Raw genomic sequence first — 18,500 nt, forward strand, 5'->3', positions numbered from 1 at the left:
GCCATGCCCTGTGGGAAGAGAAGGGACTGAGTACTCTCAGGCATTTTCTGAGAGTCTAAATTTCTACAAGCCATTATTGCCTTTTACCCCTTACATGTGCCCTGTGCCTGAGCTTCTTGATGGGAGGTGATGGATCCTGCCCGAGCAGAGCCCTAAGACCACTAAAATTGCATTTTGCTCATTTTCGCCGGGCTGACCTTCTCCCAAAGGTCGGCACAAATATGAAGATTTTGGGGACCAGAGCCCGTTCCCGGCTCCCGGTGGTCACCAGAGGGAGCCCAATGCCTGGGAACAGCACATCCTGCGAGGACTGGGGATGTCCTGAACGTGGGGAGCTTTTATCTTCTGCCCTCACTCAGAGTCAGGATTGAATGCTCGAGAGATGGATTTTTTGTTCAGACTCGATTGTTTATTAAATCTTATCTAAAGTAGAGAGCTCTTCAGCACTTCTAGCCATCAAGCCAAAAGTGAGAAAATGGAGGTGTCTCTAGCTAGCTAAAAGGCCTTTAAAAGGCTAACTATCTAATTAAGAGCTAACATCTATATTATTTATACTTTTTACCCAATGACCAAACTCCTGTCACCTGCACTGCAGTGCTTTCCATCCAACCAAAAACTACTACCTGAAACCATGAAGAAGAAGGAACAAGAAGGAAGGGACAACACACAAGAACCTTCATCTTGTCCCATACCTATTACTCTATTCTAAAACCCCAAATTCCAAACCCTTCACCATGTGAAATCACACACTTCTATTCTAACTGCACACCAGTGATTCTAACTCCATCACTCAAATTTGGAAACCTTCTCCAAGGCCTCAGTCAAAAGCAGTGTTCTTCTGGGGGTCAGTGCCAGAAAGCACAGAAAGTTCAAAACTCCCAGGCTTCAGGGCTCCAACAGGGAAGGGCATAGATGACCTTGTGCAGCCTCTCCTGGCTCCTTTCTAATGGGTCATCACCACAATCAGACAAAATCACAGCCCCCTCTGGCCTGGTGTAACTGTGCATCAGGATTTAGGGCATGTCTAGAAACAGAGGACGCATTTCCATCAGCTCCCAGGCAGTGATGGCTTTATCACAGGTGACTCCCCAAAATCAACCTGCCAAAGAAAGGCACAACATTCCTTGGCAAGGCCAGAAGTGTCAGAGCCAGCCCCTGCCATGACAGCAACATTTCTGTTCACTCACAATTATCTGAGCAGTTTTAGCTTCAAAGGGTGAAGGGCATCCCTCTGCCCCAGCAGAAGCTCGGGTTTGACCTTATCCTTCAATTCCTGATTAAAGCTCTGCCAAATCCCTGCTGTGTCCAGAATCCTGAGGAACTGACCTTCTTCTTGTAGTCCTTGTCCCTCATTGCCCCATGAGTGACAAAGCCAAAGAGGTGCCTTGAAGAACCATTTCATTTGGAGGTGTGAGACAAGCAGCTCTTCCTGTGATTTCTATAGGGGTAAAATCTTATTCCTCCTTTCTGTATCAGGGTAATCACTGTCTTCCACATTTTCTAAGCCTTCCCCAGTGTTTTTAGAACTTCTTTATAGGACACCTACACCACACAGAATTACTGCAGCTGCTTCTGTGAGAAGCTCTTAAACTACACTGTTTATTTCAGGGAGAAAAAAAAAAACAAACACAAAAGCAAGCAACAAACCCACAAAACCCCCACCAACTCCCAAAAAAGAAAACAAACATCAACACCCACACCACTAAATGAAGTCCTCACCTTCTTTTTGCTCTGTAGTCTATGAAAAGAGACAAATCCCTCCCCTGGGCTCCTATTTAAGCCCTCCAGCTGTGATAGGGATGGAAGGAACTGTTGGCTGATTCCCAACATCTGGCAGCCTTTTACCCCAGGGCAGGCTCAGTTGTTCTCTAATCCATAAAGGACCCAATACACTCTGACATCCTCCTGCTGCTCCCTGCAAATGTCACCATCTACATCTTTTCAGTGCCCTGAAACACTCCTACAGCTCTCCCACCTGCTCCCTGAACAATCCTTCTCCCTGTCCCCACGGCTCAGAATCCCTTTCACTATTCAGTTTTGGGTTCTGCCCCCAAAATAAGAAAGGCATTGGAAAACAGAAGTGAAAAGCCACCAAGAGCATTTGCTTGGTGAGGGGAGGCAGAGGGAGCCTGGTGAGAAGATTCCAGGGGATATAAAAGCAATGAACAGTAAAATAGCAGGCTCCTGAGCAGGTGGATTCAGATTCATGGTGGTACGTGGTTTGGAGATGAGACAGTTGAAAGAAAAGATGTTGAAACTGGATATACAAGGAAAAAAATCTTCACCATAGTGACAGCTAAAGGGGATTGCACATCCACCTTTGTGGGCTCTCAGTGCTAAATTGGGTAAAGCACTGAGCAACGTGATGAGATCTCAGCACTCCTCCTGCCATGAGCAGGAGGTTGGACCAAAGTCCCTTCCAAGCTGATCCAGCCTGCTTCTCTTTGGGAAAAGAGGGTGAACTGAATGATAGCCAAGTCTGGAGCTTCCTCCCCAGCCAGGTTGTGGGAGCCCTGCAGTCAGAACCACCATACTTGGATCATCCCATGGCAGCTTGAAAAGCCTTCTCAAACGCTGTGAATGTCAAGGGAAAAAAGTAGGACAAAGGATTCAACTGAGTTGCAACAGTGACACGTGCCTGTGCTGGGGGAGGAGGAGGAGGAGGAAGAAGCTGAGCTCACAAGTTAAATGGGCCAAGAGCCTGGACACATTGAAGGATCAGCTGCTTCACCAGCAGAGTGAAGCTGTGAGAGGGAAATAGCATCCTTCCCTTTGCCATGGGCATGGCCTGGTCACAGGAGGGTGCTCAGCTGGGAGCAGTGGCTTCCCTGCAGTGAGACCATACACAGATTTCATTCTGATTGTACTTTAACTGGTGAGGGGACTGAGTGAGATGTGGGGAGAACCTGGCCCTCATTCCACTGCAAGGGGTGGCTCCCACCCCAGCCCCTGCCCCTTCCTCCCCAGGGAGAGAAAGAGCTGTGAAGATGCTCATGTTATCTAAGAGAGATCTCAAATGTATCATGACTCACTCACCTTCCAAAGCCTTCAAAAAAAAAGAAAAAAAAACAACAAACCCAAAACAAACAAAACAAAACAAAACAAACAAAACAAACAAAACAAAACAAAACAAAACAAAAAAACAACTCAGCAAAACAATCCAAACCCAACACAACTTGAAAGGTGTAGGAAGAAAACCAAGGAAAAAAAAACCAGTGGCTGAAAGTTTGATTTCTGTTTTGGTGTGTGTTTCTGGGGAGGCAGTCAGACACAGATGGGAGCTCAGGCTGGACACCCTGTGGCCACTGCTGCCCTGTCCCAGGGACCCATCAACCCCATGGGAAGGTGAATCCAGCTTTCCAAAACCAGGAGTGAACATATCTGGCACCAGCAAAACATCCCTTCCATCCCAGTTAACTGGAGCCATGTGCCTGCTCACCTGGAAAGATAGATCACAACAGAAGTGGCTTTTGCTGGAGCTCTGCCTCTGTTGGCCTCTCCTGGGAACAACATTTTGGGAAGTGTCCCCAAGTGGGGGAAGTAATTTCCTCAAAGCAGATTACTCCCACTCTCCACTTCCTTGGCACAGGTGGAGGAGATGGTATCTGGATCTGTGAGGCATGGAGGTGTTTTATTTGCTAGTTTCTCTGAAAAGACAAAGTACATGATGGTTATTAAACAGTGAATTTCTGCAATCTTTTTCATTGTCCTTGTGATCTGTCCTTGTTATCTCAGCCACCAGATTTAAAAGGATTAGATATGGCAATATGCTGTGAGAATTTTGGAGTCACTGAGGGCCATCTCAGGCTTAAAGGTGCCCCATTGCCCTTCTCTCATTAAAATGACATTTTCCATCTTAAAAATGGGGTCTTTTTGCTCCTCTCCTCCTGTCCTCTGGTGCTGGTCCAGCACCACACAGTGTAACAGGATCATCACAGGATAACTATGGTAGGAGAAGTCATGGAGGTCATCCTGCTCCAGGCTGGAGGATTGATGAGGAAAAGACCTTTCCCAATATGTTCTCCATGACCACTTGTGCCTCTCACTCCCCTCAATCCTGCCCATTCTCTGCATGTCCTGTCGAGTTTAGTAACATAACCTCTGAATTGAAAACCAAACAAGGGCCCAGGCTGTACAACTGGAGAGAGCTGGTCTGCTTCAAAGAAGAGGTGGCAGATTTTGCAAGAATCCAGTAAGTTGGGATGGGAAAAAACATCAGGATCAAAGGCAGCTGGTCTGAGAGGAACTCCAAACCAGCTCCAGCACAAAGCTTTGCCTGTGCAGCTCAACCACTGGCTGGCTGCCTGGGAAGTTACCAAATGACAAAGGATTTGCCAGAATTGGGTTATGTGGATTACCAGAGGAGAAGCTGGTATTAGGTGTGCTGAGCACCTTGTTGAGACCTCTCTTTTTAGGCATTGTGCCCCAGTTGAGTTCAAAGCTGGGATTGTGGCATGAGATGCAAACGCTCAAGCTCTGTCCAAACAAGGTCCAGAGGTTTAGGTGCTCAGCATTTAGGAGCTTGCAAAAGATGTTGACCCCTGAGGCTCATGATAAATCTAAAGCTCCCTTTGAAATTTAAGTGTTTAACATGAAGTAGCTGCTGTCCCATTGATCTACTGCCAATGTTTTAACAAGAGGATGCCACAAGTATTTCCCTATGAGAGTTTTGCACAGTGAAAGGGGAGAGACAGTAAAATTACTTTCCTTGTGTTTGCACAATGAGGAATTTGTCAGCCAGAGTGAAGGAGAGGGCAGCAGTGTGAAAAGTGAAGAAAGGAATGAAGTCTATGTGTATTAAAAATTGTAAATAAATGCAAACGTGTGCCTAGAAAATCAAGGTCTGTGTATGATTCAGAGAGAATTTATCCTAGAGAAGGGGAGAAAAAGCCCACAGCTCTTTTGCTCCAGGGAATATATATTTTTTTAAATTATTGACAGTTTATATGATCTGGCACTCTTTAAATACAATTTTATTAGCATGAGAAGCCACTTGGCAACAGGAAAGTAATGCTGGTGAGTTCACAGTTTTCAAGACAAAGCGTTCTCTAGGAGAAAAGAAGGAAAAAAAACCGATTTGGGAAGAAGTGCCTAGCAGCTTCTGCTTAAAACGAGCCTCCACCTGCCATCTTTTGGGTGCAGGCTTAAATGGAGTAATATTCCCTACCCTCAGCTTGCTTGTCTCTACTTTCCAAAGGAGATGAGGCATATGCAGTCACGCTGCTCATCAGCTCTCCCATCACCCTCCCACAATAACCCCTGAGAGAGAAGGAACACGGCTATGGAGGCTGGGAAGGGAACCAAGGCTCCCACCCACCCCCTGGGATGGGCAGAGTCGGGCAGGAGCCCAGGAGCAGGAGCAGTTTTTGGCTGCCAGCGTGTGCCAATTTGCCAGGCAGGATGGGACAGAGGAGCTGTGGCTGGTAAGGGCAGGAGGACACAGCCCAGGGAATCACCTTTCTTCCCCGGAGGAGAGTGATGCAACAGCACAGGAGAGCAAAGCCAAGCATCAGGATCCAGCACGGCTGGATCAAAGCATTTTTCTGGGTCTTACAGAAAAAAGAATGCAGCCAAGGAATCGTGCTGAGTTTTATTTTATTGAGCAGAGGGAGGACGGGCTGCTCCCGTGTCCGTGGCCACTGCGACGGTGGCTCAGCTCCTGCTGCTCGGTCCAGGGAGGACTCAGCATTTCCCCAGGTGCTTCAATCTTATTTTCCCTCCACTTCTCCTGTAAAATGAGGGAGAGAGACTTAGACCAAGCAGCAAATGACAGACATAAAGTGTGGAACAGAGCCCATCCATCCCAGCAGGCCTGACTCATGCCAGTGTATGTCCCTGGTACCTCACAAGGAACACCCAGCCATTTTCTCCTCTCCTCATTCTTCTCTGATTTGCCCTAGGATAAGACAGCCTTGCCTGCACACTAAATGTAAGGACTGCTAATACAAAAACATTTTGCAAGCGCATTCCATCCATCAGGGATGGCTCCTGTTGCTTCTCCTTTAAAAGGTGACAGAGCTCGGGAAAAGGAGAGACATCCTGTTCCTCCTCTGAGATCTTGTGTTTTGTTCCACAAAGTTCATTCAGACTTTTCAGGAATAACTTGGCATGGCTCAGCTCCCACATTCCTCCAGGCACTTCTCAGTACCCAGGAGTGTGGGCAGTGAGAGCTGCAGCCTGTGGCACATAGTGGGAATTGTGCATCAATTTAGTGCGTGCTGAAGGTACAGGCAGGATGCATTTGCTTCCCAGGCCCTGTGCTGCCTCTCAGCATGGCAACCAGCAGCCTGCAACGCCCAGAAATGAATTAAAATTAACTCATAATCACACAGCTCTGCTCCAAGGAGGAAACATTCCGCTTGGCAGGGTTCAGAGGCTGGTCCACACAAGAGGAGCAGCCTGGGTACAGGGCTTCCCCTCCATGAAGAACATCACTGGATCCATGGAAATGAAGGCAAACCCTGCCATTTCAGTCCTTCCCAGTGTCACTTACAGCACTGCCTTGCAGAAGGCACACTTGTTCCCATACGTGACGCCGTCCGTGCCGCAGTGAGGGTTGGACTCCCTCGTGCAGTACACGCTTCTGTTTACAAACTCTCTACAGATCTGCACAGGGAATAATAATAATAATAATAATAATAATAATAATAATAATAATAATAATAATAATAGTAACAACCCTTTCAGGACCCCCATACTCTTTGTTTCACTTTCCAAATTGGACCCAAGGTCATTAATGCAATGCTTTTTCTGACAAGTGCTGACACTGTCTATTTTCTGAAAGAAAAAAATCCCTCTCGGAAATGAGCAGGTGTGGTGTCTCAGGGGAATTTTGGCCCCATGTTTGAGGAGGGAAATTGTAGTCACCTGGGAGAAGCCTTGATCTCCCAACAACAGGAGCAGATTAGCCTAGGCATGCACCAGAGGAGTCAGCACTGATGCTCTGTCAGGCACTTGGAGCTGAGCTGCCTCCCTGCTGCATGACTTCAGGCGTCTTGTGAAACCCTGCACTCAGTTTGGTGCTTGCTAAGCTCCTGCTTTCCCACAGGAAGGAGAGGAAACCCATAGGGAAATTCCTTGGGGAATTAAAAATATGCCCAGGAAGTGCACAGGTATTTTGTCTCTCTACAAGTCCTGGGGATGAACTAAATTTGGGGGAATAGAACACTCAGTAATCCATTTGCTTCATGAGAAGACTGGAAAGTGAAGGCAAGTCAAAAGTGGTGCAGCACATAAACATTTGCTAAATCAACCCTGCTCTACCTGCTAACGTGGCCACACAACATCCCCCAGGTGGCAGTGAACTCCCCAGCACTGGAAATCCTTGGAAGGACCCACCTGCTCCCAGCAGACATTAAAAAGTGTTTACCCAGCACCAAGATTTTGGTTATAAAAACATTCCTCCAAAGGGAAACGCCATGACTGGATGTAGCACTCAGTGCTATGCTTTAGTTGACAAAGTGGTGATCAGTCAAAGGTTGGATTCGATGATCTTGGAGGTCTTTTCCAACAGTAATGATTCCATGGTTCTATTAAATGCAGATTCAGCAAGCAGAAACAGCAGCACTAACCTCTTCAATCTCTTGACCTGCTACATCTGGAACTAAAATAACAAAAAAGCAAATAAAAAACCAGACAGATTTTACACGTCAGCATTGCTTTCTGATAAATTCACAAACCTTTTATGCAAACTATAGTGAAACATACTCCAGGTTTTTCCTACTCCGTCATCCCTCACAGGGGAAGTGGGGGCAGGAAATACATTACCTGAATTGCTTTTGAGTATTTTCCTATTTTGAAAAATGTGACTAAAATACCATGTAATCATTCATTCAGCTGCTGACTGCACGTCAGACACACAACCCAGTCTCCTGGAAGGCAGCCACTCCTGGGGAAGCGAGCTGCCATATCAGATGTGGAACTGTGCTCCCAGAGATTTTTAACCCATGTTGGCTTCGAGGCTCCTGCACCTCTGGACAATGCAAGTGGCTGGTGCTGCTGACAGGAGGGGGCCATGCAGAAGAAGATCTTGTGGTTGGGTTCAAGCCATGCTGAGCACAGCCCAGTCACCCTCCCATGACAGGCTCAGCCCAGGTGAGATACAGAGAGACTTCATGGAGTGACAAAGAGCAGAACAGGCAGCACCGGTCAGAACCAGCACAAAAATCCCCTCTGTAACCACAAGCTCTGGGCTTGGAGCTAATCAGTCCATGCTCTTGATGTTTCTTCCTGGCAAACCAGCAGGCAGGAATGTAGGTTGAGTCAGAGCTGTGAAACAGGACGACCCTGTCATGTCTCTAAGGGGGAGCCTGACACTCCAGGGTGGGTTGAATGCAGATCTGCAGGATCTGGGTCACAGCAGAATGGGATAAATCCCCAGCATTTGGTGAGGCTGTGCCTGCTGGTCAGTGAGGTCACTGCCAGCTGTGGTGCTCCTCAGGTGGCTCTGGGCAGGAGGGGGAAGGACCTTGTCCTACACTCATCTGTCCCCATTGGAAATCCCACCCAAACCTCAGTCAGCTCCACCCTCACCCCTCAACCCTTCCTACTTCTTTTGCTATTTCTGTTGTCCTTTGTTGTTTTTTCCTGGTGCTGGCACATTTACCCTGTCCTTGGGTTTGGCTAGGCTGCCTTACTGTTGAAGGCACTGGTATGGCTATCTGCATATTATTTACAAAACAGCTCATTAAATAGTTTTAATAAATATTCCATGAAGCTACAGAAGAATTTGTGATGATGCCTCTTGATATCTGTTTATTTTTCAGGAGATCACAGGGTTTGCTGCTATTCTGCCCAGCCTTGGAAGGAAGCATCAGCCTTCTGATGGAACCCAGTCCCAATTAAGACTCAATTAGAGACAGATGAATATTTCATAATGAATAATATGTACAAAGCAATTCACGTCTTCTCCATGCACAGTTTGCCATTTTCTCAAGTGACTTCTTTATTCAAATTATTCACAGAAAAACAAGTATAAATAATTCTTGTTCCACATATTCTTCCATAACTGTTGCCACACACCTTGCAGAGCTGGGTCAGCTGGACTCAAGCAAGTGATAACACTGACATGATCTATAGATCCAAAAATCATCGTTCAGCTTCCCCACATCATCACAGAGATGTGTAAATCTCCAGATAAACATTTGCTGGATCCTTTTAATTTGCCCTCTTTGTTCTGACTCCTTGAGAACATTTGAATTTAATTTTCAAACTTTTCTCTGCAACATCAACAAAAGCTGAAACTTTCATCTAATTACATCTCCACATCTCTAAGGAAAACACCAAATACCAAGATGCTTAGGATCAAAACAAGAGCAGATGACCTGGAGGTGAGCAAGTTTCTTCTCTAACTGGTTCAGCAAAACTCTCCAGTGAACATTTGTACTAAAAATTCATAATTACACTCTGCTATGGTATATTTGCTGAAGAAATGCTCAGAATTTTCTTGCTCTGTCTCCCAGTGACACCTCCACTACATTATCCACAGCAGAGGCACAAGAAGAGTGGAAATATGTCATATGAGTGAGCAAGTCCTGCAGATATTTTCTACTTGCTCAGCTTTATCTTCAAGCCTGTCAGCTGGTGATCAAGACTCCCCAAAATTTCTTGTCAGGAGAGGTTTTGGTGTTTGTTTTACTTTTCTAGGCTAGGGAAAAGATCACTTACCTGAGAAGAAAGAGAGCAGCAGCAGGCTGAGAAGCACTAAGGCACCTGTAGCCCTCATGCTGCAGGGAGCTCTTTAGTCCAAGCCAAGGTCAGAGCAGGAGGTGTTGTCTCAGTCCCAGAGCCCACAGTGTGCTCACAGAGCTGCCTTTCTGTGTATTTATGTGCCTGTCCATAGCTGTCCTCATTCCCCACCTTAATTGTGAGAACTTCTCCACTTGGTTTCTAAAGCCATTATTTGTCCTGGCCGGTTTATAGTGCTTTAAGGAATGCTGCCCTATCCACATCAAACCTAGAAAAGGATAATTATATGAGTGATAGACATGCTTGTAACATAATTATTTTTTTTTTTTCCAAATAGTCAGAGGATTCTCACACGGGTGAATTTTCAAAGCGGTGATTCATCAGGGAAGCTGGTAATTTTCATTCTCTGGGCCCTCTCTGAATGCCAGCACTGAGACTCTGAGTGTGGTGTGATGACACTCACTAGATGTTACGAAATAAATCACAGCATGAGAATGTGTTGTCTGTGAAACCAATTATACGTTGTTCCCTGGCTATTTTTGAGAATGGTTCTAAATTTGTGGAGTTGGGGTGGAGAAGCACTGGGCTGAGACATGCTCTCCTCGCTGTGTGCACAGTCCCAGATAGGACTGCTGACTCTCCTCCCTGAACTACTTAAACTCCAGCTGTCAATGTTTTTCCAGTTTTTCACATTTACAAACATATGTTAGGGCTCTGCTCCCACTACAAGTGGCAGTGATGGGAATTTGATGGGGAATTGGCAGATCCAAGCTCTATTTGCAGCTGAGGCCGTGCAAGGATTTGTGTTCAGGCGCACCATACACCAAACAGATCTCCAGATAAGAATAAGTCTAAATGTTAGTATGCTTTCCTAAGGAGACAAGGTTTAGGAGAGGAATGTGTTTAGGAGAGGAATATATCTGGGGTTTAGTTCCCCCAGTGAATTTTGAATACACAACTAGATGTAGCCAAATTTTACACAGGAGTGAAAAAGAAAAAATAAAAATAATGATCACATTTTTATACATTTCTCCAGCAGCAGAGGAAAGATGCTACCAGCATCCCCAGCCAGCAAGAGTTTCTGCAGGAGAGCAATGCTGTGGGTGCCTTACATCTGGGGAAGCATTTCAGTTTGCAGCTTGCCAGACATCTTAAAATCCACACAGTGGCAGAGATACCGTGAGTGACAGGCGAATCCTCAGCTGTCTATTAAGGGTGATCTCACGTCGCAGCCTCTCGTGTAATTTAGTTATCAAACCCGTCAGCCGCAGCGCCGTTCCCAGCCACGCTCAGTTCTGCCACTCACAGCACTCCTTGTTTGCCTTTTCTGCTTTCAGACGTCACCAGCCTCGATGCCTCAGTCCCTTATCTGCCCAAATAATGTTTTGGTTCCTGCAGCACAAGTGAGCTGGCCCCAGCCTTCAGCAAATGCACGCCAGGGACCAACCCCTTCCAGGCTGAGCAGAGGAAAAAGTGATTATTGCTACAGCCAGGTGATTATTGCTATTGCCCATTCCCACTTCTTGAACAATGGATTTGGTGGCAAAGGTGGGGGAATTTCATCCCTCTGACAAACAGGGAGAGGGGAAGGGCACCTGGACCTTGATGTGCAGCCTTAGGGGTGGCTGGACAGAGTCTGGCTGGTGGCAAGCTGAGTCCTAAGCTGTGCTGGCCCCTTTTAAACTTAAATGCTACAGACCTTTCCATCTTCTAAAGTCCTTGCTAGAGGCTTATGAGGCAGCTGGGACACAGACATATATTCACCATTTGCAGCCCCATTTTGCTGCAAAGAAGCAACTCTTTGGGCTTTTCCAAAGCAGGTATCTGACTTCCTCAGGCACAAACTACCTCTGGAAGACCTGGACATTGAAGACAATTACCTGCTATAGCTAGAACTCCTCTAGTCTGTGGCTATTGTGTAAACCTCTTGTCCACAAGGAATTATAGCCAAATACATCCATTGGCTACTTTTGTAGTTCCTTAACTATTTTCTCAGACACAAAAGCAGGTAACTAGTGAGGACTCTCATGACTCTCTATTTTGTCTTTTCTTAGGAGCAGGCACAAAGTTATGATGTGATTTTTATTACCTGTAATAACACTGAAAAAAAAAAAAAAGCCTGAAAATAAGAATTTTCATCCCTCTTCCTGCTGTCTGTGCTGATTTTAGGGAAATACAAGCCTCTTACATTCTGGTGGAAACCACCTACAAAATTCTTGGTCAAGAAATTATCTACTTCAGGAAACAAAACCAGAAGAAGTGTCTTGGAAGTCACAGATTTTGTCCTAAATGTCAGCCTTAGCAGCAGGTGTTCTTTTACATAACAAGAGAATGGGAGGTGGAGAAAGGATGAGGAAGGGAGTGAGTGAGCCATGGAACTTAGGACTTTTTTGCTTGTGCTCTTTGCATATTAACTCCTTGACTCACCCAAAGAGATGGCACATCACCATGAGCAGTCACATATGTCATTTTTCCTGCAGTGAACACTTCAGGCTCCCACAAAGATGTTATCTTCACACCTATTTTCTCCAGATAGAAAACACATTTGAGCTGCCAGCAGATGTTCTGGCCTTTCTTTCCTGGAGTAAGAAAAACCAAGACTTTTCCTGAAGGGTCCTCTGCCTCAAATACCACCGGTACAGCTTTTCAGATCTCTTCTCCAAGAAGCTGAAAGCCTGAGCCCAGTCTAATTTCTCCTCAGGTTCTCATTAGGCTCATTACAGCCCTGCATAACTTGCTGCAATTTTCTGCTGATGGGCACAGTCTTAATGGACACACCCTTCAAGGAAGCAGCAGTTCCTAATTTTCTTCCCTATGAGATACCTCCTCCCTTTGCCATAAGCTTCCTTTTTATAAGGCAGTACCAGACCTGCCCCTTGCCCAGGTGTGACCAGGTAAAGCTGATCACACCCCCTTTCACAGTTCCCCAGGACCATCACAGCAGGCCAAGGTTCCTAAAACGAAGAGTTCCTCCGAATTTCAGTGCTATGACAAAGAAAAATCCATTTACACTCTGCAAGACTTCAAAATTAGATTCAAAGTTTTGCTATTTTATAGCGTTTTCTGGTAGTTTGCTACAGAATGACATTCTCTCACAAGGGCTTGGGCTGGTATTTTGCTCTTTACTGTGGTTTATTTCACCACTCCTCCTGCCTGGCAGAAAACTACCCAAAAGCCTGAAGACCATTATCCTTCCTGGAAAACAAAACCGAAATCAAAAACCATTCCATGGCAAAGATTGTGGCTGCATTTAATTTATTGATCAATCAAAGCAGAGACTGATGTGTAACAGTTGAGGGAGCAAGGAAGAGCATGTTTGATTGAAGAATTTGTGAGGGAAATGCCATGTTGAAGGGTCCAGCTCCAACGCTTAGCATGTGCCCTGGTGGCTGAAGAACAGAGATCCAGCACTGCGTCTGAAGAGAGAGAGAGACCAAAATTAGAGACATGGATCTCATTTTTATAGCTTAACTTTACCCAAATAAGCCAAATGCCCTTGTGCTCTTCAAGTCATGAAGTACTTCACTTTATGTTCCACCTCTTTTCAGATTCCTCAAGTTACACGCTTTCATACGTTGAAGAGATTTGGGACAAACCCCATAATTTTGGACACCTCCCACGGTCACACTTTCAATCACCCTGACAGGGAGGCAGTCAGCAATGCTATGAGCCTGCAAGCGGGGATCTGCTTTTAATTGCAAGGGGAGGAGGAGAAGACTCACTCAGGCTTAAAATCTGTGATGCCCGGGGGGGGGTGGCAGAGGAGTGAGCATTGGGAGAGGAGCATTGGGAAGGGATGGGAGCTAACGGGAGCTCTGGGGCTTCCACACCAGCTGCCACAGCTGCCTGTGAGCTCCAGCTCCCCTGGTTTCATGGTGAGCTACTTGGTGAGCTCTGTACTTACGAGACAGCATTGCAGAACTGGCACTTGTTTCCGTAAGTTCTGCCGTCGGAGCCGCAGATGGGGTTGTACTCGGAGGTGCAGATGAGGTTGCTGCCCTTCTGCTGGCTGCAGTCGAAGTTTGTGTTTTGCTAACGGAACAAAAACAGTGTAAAAAGCTTTTGTTCTCCTGTATTTTCCTACGTAAGTGTTTTATGTTTATTTAATATTTGTGATATGGCAAAGCATGAAAGCACTTTTCAGGAGCAGGGCTCTGTTGTTCCAGCAATTCCGCACACTCAGAGAACATGCTTGCGTGGAACAGCCTGAAGTAGGGAGATGGTGGAGGCAAAAAATACAGTAAATATTATTACAAGGAGTGAAATGACCATGCTGGTATTTCCAGGCTGGCTCTCCCACTGGCTGCTCTGGTTCAGCAGGCAAGCAGAGGCAAGTGGACCAAAAGGGGGTGGTCACAAGCCCCAGTGCACTAAGTTCTCCCACCCAGGGAACCACTGCTGCTAACAGTGCTCCTGCATCGATGATGCAGCATCTCTTGCTCATCCAGTTTCATAGTAAATGAAGGTCTCAGCACCTTCTGCCTGCTGTTCCCAGGTTAGAGAGGGGACCAAAAATCTCAGCCATGGATTTGGTTCCATACCAGCTGACCCTGGCATGACTATTTTCCTGAAGCCCTATTTCCAGACCAAATGCATTAGGAGAGTGGAGGCATTTCTATTATTTAGTCATGAATTTGTGTTGCAAAATGTGACAGTAGTTAAGAGTGCAGATTTCTGGCTTTACCTGCTGGTAGCACTCTCCGTAGCTCTGCAGGTTCACTTCCAGGCCGCCCCTTTGGGGGAAAAGCAAGAGGAGAATGAATGAGCGCAGTGCAGCTGCTTGGTGAGCCCAACTACCCCTTTATGCTCCAAATGCCAAAAAAGAGCAATACTGGTCCAGAAAGCCTCCCCTGAGCCGGGCCCTTCACTTACGCCACAGCAGTACAGAAGTGGCACTTGTTCTTGTAGGTGATGCCATTGGTGCCGCAGATGGGAGAGAACTCCATGGTGCAGGGGATGTTGTAACCACTGCCAGGCTTCAGGAAACCAGTACAGTCGACCTGAAACAGTCACAGAACAGCATTTGAATCTCTGCTGTGTGGTGCAAGAGACATTTTCCCCTTTTCCCAGAGCTGCAAGATGAAAGGGGTGGGTTCCAGTGGTGGGTGGGTTTGGGGGAGTGCAGAGGAAGTCCTGCCTGTGGGTACAGCATCAGTATCTGTTCTGAGTTGGGATTCATCCCTGTCATCCTGGGGATTTTCCCCCTGAATGCCACCATGAAGGATCCTTGCCTAAAATACCTCACACAACAGCAATTACTGCTGCTTTCAGAAATGGAGTTTGCACTCAACTCACTGCTCCTGCAATTATTCTGAGTGTATTGAAATGGGAGGCGTTGTATTATGTGAAATTGCACAGCCTGGATGTTTCTTTACTCTCTCTCTCTAAATTAAAAATAGACATTCTTTGCCACTTCATGGTAGCTCCATATATTGATACAGACTTTAACTTAACTTTGTGGTAAACATTCTGATAGAATCTGGGTTTTTTCTGTTACAAAATTATAGTTTAGGTGAAATCCAAACTTCTTCTGGGAATTTCTTAGCTACAACAAGCCTCTAAGTCAAAATGTAAAGAGAAGTGTTTTCATAACACTGAGCTAAACACTCTTCAAATCAAGTTTCCTTTCTAAACTCTGGTGTTATACAGAAGATATTTTGCCTTTTATGCAGGAACGATGGACTTCGGAATGACAAATCAATGTGATTTATGCAGAGGCTACTTTATTGTGTACTTTATACCCTATTTATACATTCTAAAACTACTGTTCATGTGATCACATATTATTTGATTGGTGCCTTTATCTTGTTCATGTGTTCTGCATGTACTTTGCAGGAAATATGATTGGTTACAGACCAGAACTTTACTGCTCACTTTTATCTTGCTTCTTCCAGTTTTGGTATTTCGGTTTTTGGGTTTGTTTTCTTAATTTAGCACAATTTATGTTTCAGTAGCCTCGACAAATTCCAGAGTGTTTGATAAAACAGCTGAAAAACAGCTAAAAATAGCTCTGCTGGTGCACCTGGTATAAACTATGGCCTATACTATTCAAAAACATAGCTACTCTTAAAACTCACTGATTTTAGCAGTTCGAGCAAAATGCAAATGAAATTTCTTACAAATCTGAAATTCTTCATTTTCACCCCATTTCTGAGAGCTAGCAATTGTGTGGGCTCAGTACAGAACAAATCCTAGCCTAGGCTGGGTCTGGGTATCACCCACCAGGGGAAGGAATCAAACATTGACCGTACCCTAACGCATCTTCCATCGTGTTTCTTGTCAAGAGCACGGTTGCGGCTGGAGGGAGAGAGGGAGAAGGAAAGCAGGCATTAATCTTTTCATGCCATGTAGTCATCTCAATCATTAAGTCCCTCCACCCGTAAAGCCCCAGTAATTAATCAGATTCTGGAGCTTTGACACGGAGGATCCCGGGCATTACGGAAGATAGAAACTTAAGAAAAATCTAGTCCGCCCCACAATTAGTCACCACCCCAAGGGCTTCTGCCTGCTGATTGAACTGGCACTGTAGGTGATCAGGGGACTTTCTACTCACAAGAAATCTCTGCAGAGGGAGCACTCGTTGGGGTAGGTGCGTCCATTGGTGCCGCACACGGGGTCGTAGTTGCGGGGACAGGCGATGTTCATGGTTTTTCCAGACAGCATGTAGGCGCTGCAGGAGGCCTGGGAAAGGGGACTCAGAATGTCTCCAAACTGGCAGAAGAGTGTTCTTGCCCTAATCATGTTTTTGCTGCGTTGGGAGGCTACTGGGGGAATCTCTATGTCTCCTCCAAGGTGAAAAAAATTAAATCGAGTTTCTTACAGCTCATGAAAGCACCTCTCTGCTGTTAAGACTTAAAGTTGTTTTGGCAAGAATTATGGCCTAAAATGATCATTCCTTGGGGAATCAAGACAGGGAAGATATTTAGGCAGATATTCAATAGTCATATAGATTTTTCTGCTGGCACTCTGTGCTGCGCTGACTCGAATTCTACATTATTAATCACTGTCTTTTTAATCATCAATGTGCTAAATTATCTTTCTTTGACAAAGGTGTTTTCTTATGTTGGGAAAAAAGGTGCACTTAAGGGCACTTCTTTCTTATTCATTCCCTCTTTTTATTTTTCCCTTCAAACATTCCCTGGCATACAGTGTGAGTATGAATTATTCATCTAGACTTAGGAATCAAGACTAAATGACAAAGATCTAATACTCACCCGTCTTTGAGCAACAGCAAGATCTACAATAAAAACAGAAATGTACAAATATATGTATGTATAATGTATACATTTATACAATTTTAAAATACAAAAATGTATAAATTTATAAAATGAAAAAATGTATAAAATTGTACTATGTCCTTCACTAAAATTCCTTTGGAATCATCAATTGCTGTACAGAGAAACCAAATACACCTTCTCAGTACCGAGAAGTGATATTTCCCAAATGTTTCATCTACTCCAAGTAAATGCAAATTGATACACCGAGATTAAAAAAATCACTTATTTGTGAAACGAGAAATTTTGACCCATTAAACAAGAAACAGGACCTAAAATTTTATCCTTCTTTAGCACCATAATCCCCAATAAGTCTCAAAAGCTTAAAGCGTAGACCCCATGTATTTATCTGCACAAGGGTGAAGTTCATTGAAAAGAGAGGCCGCATATTCCTAAACCATCGCATCCCCAAGAGGCTGTGCTCTCCTTCAGGATGCAAAGAGACAGGGAAAAGATCAGAAGGTCTAGACCAGCACAGAGTGTAGCCAAAATGACAAAAATTACTTACCAGAAAGGCAGCCAAGGAGGACCAGCCCCAGAAGGGCAGCACAGTTGGCCATCTTCATGTTGGTGGTGGTGGTAGTGGCTGTTCCGTGTGGGTCGGTTGCCAGAGAGTCTGTGGATGGTTCTCAGCCTTCTCCCTCCCCAGTATTTATATGCATCTCCCCGACCTTGTGAAGTCATCACCAGAAAGTAATTATTTGCTCTGTAAACTAAGAAAATTGTATCGATTACCGAGTTGAGCTCCAAAGACTACTTGTTTGTTAGAGAGATGCCCAGAAGAATTAAACAAAAATGTGAGCTACACCCAGCTTGTTAACAAAGGCGCCTTGCTGTACAATGAGTGATTTGTCCTTTCCAAACAGGAGCACTGTCTCAATAGCGGATGTTGTGAAATGTCATATGAAAGTTGGGGAAGGGAGAAAAGAGCCCATTTGTTAGAAGTGTTTGATGTGTGCTCACCATAACACACATGCTAGACAGGAGCCGGGCTCTGGGAGACTTTCATGGTACAGCAGAGTGGGGTGACAGGAGCCTGGGACACTCTAAGCTTTTACTGACATCATATCTGGGGTCTGGCAAGCATCAGTGCACTTTAAAGATGCTGAAGTCTCAGTGAATCTCTCCACAATCTCTCCTCTGGTACACTGGAATTCTCACCAACAGAAAGTCATCACGAGAGAAGAGCATTAAAATAAACCCCTGAAGTTTATTAGACATTTCTGTTCATCTGACATTCATTCATCTGTTGGCAATGAACATGAGTCTGATTAAGAAATTATGCGAATGAGTAGCCTTAAATCTGTACTGGGATAATGTTTCCTATTAATGGCAAGAAACTGGTATTCTGTACAGGTGAAATGAGCTCGTTAATACCAAAGCCATTCCAGAAAAAATTCCAGTAACTGCAAACAGGAGGAGAGCAGTTAGGCTTCCCCCTTCTCCCTCAATTATATGGCATTAAATTTACAGTGCCAGCTGAAAGTCATGTTTTAGGGAAGATAAGTGATAAATAATGTGCTAGGTTCTGCTAAGTGG

The 18,500-nt window shown here is 45.2% G+C and overlaps 2 protein-coding genes across 2 annotated transcripts; both read right to left on the bottom strand.

Annotated features, from left to right (window-relative positions):
* Positions 1–5,682: 5,682 nt before the first annotated feature.
* On the bottom strand, positions 5,683–9,724 carry LOC134049755 (serine protease inhibitor Kazal-type 6-like). The gene is made up of 4 exons (XM_062502423.1): positions 9,667–9,724; positions 7,572–7,603; positions 6,494–6,606; positions 5,683–5,728 (listed from the first exon to the last, which is right to left on the bottom strand). Exons 1-4 carry the CDS (start codon positions 9,722–9,724, stop codon positions 5,683–5,685), a joined length of 249 nt encoding a protein of 82 aa, XP_062358407.1.
* Positions 9,725–13,057: 3,333 nt separating this feature from the next.
* LOC134049859 (ovomucoid-like) lies at positions 13,058–17,645 on the bottom strand. Its single transcript, XM_062502563.1, is given in 9 exon segments — positions 13,058–13,103; positions 13,592–13,719; positions 14,372–14,420; positions 14,560–14,687; positions 15,939–15,984; positions 16,241–16,368; positions 16,902–16,924; positions 17,470–17,575; positions 17,577–17,645. Coding segments are annotated over 9 exon segments (723 nt in total).
* Positions 17,646–18,500: the final 855 nt, after the last annotated feature.

Source organism: Cinclus cinclus, chromosome 14 (genome assembly GCF_963662255.1).
Source record: "Cinclus cinclus chromosome 14, bCinCin1.1, whole genome shotgun sequence".
Taxonomy (NCBI): Eukaryota; Metazoa; Chordata; class Aves; order Passeriformes; family Cinclidae; genus Cinclus; species Cinclus cinclus.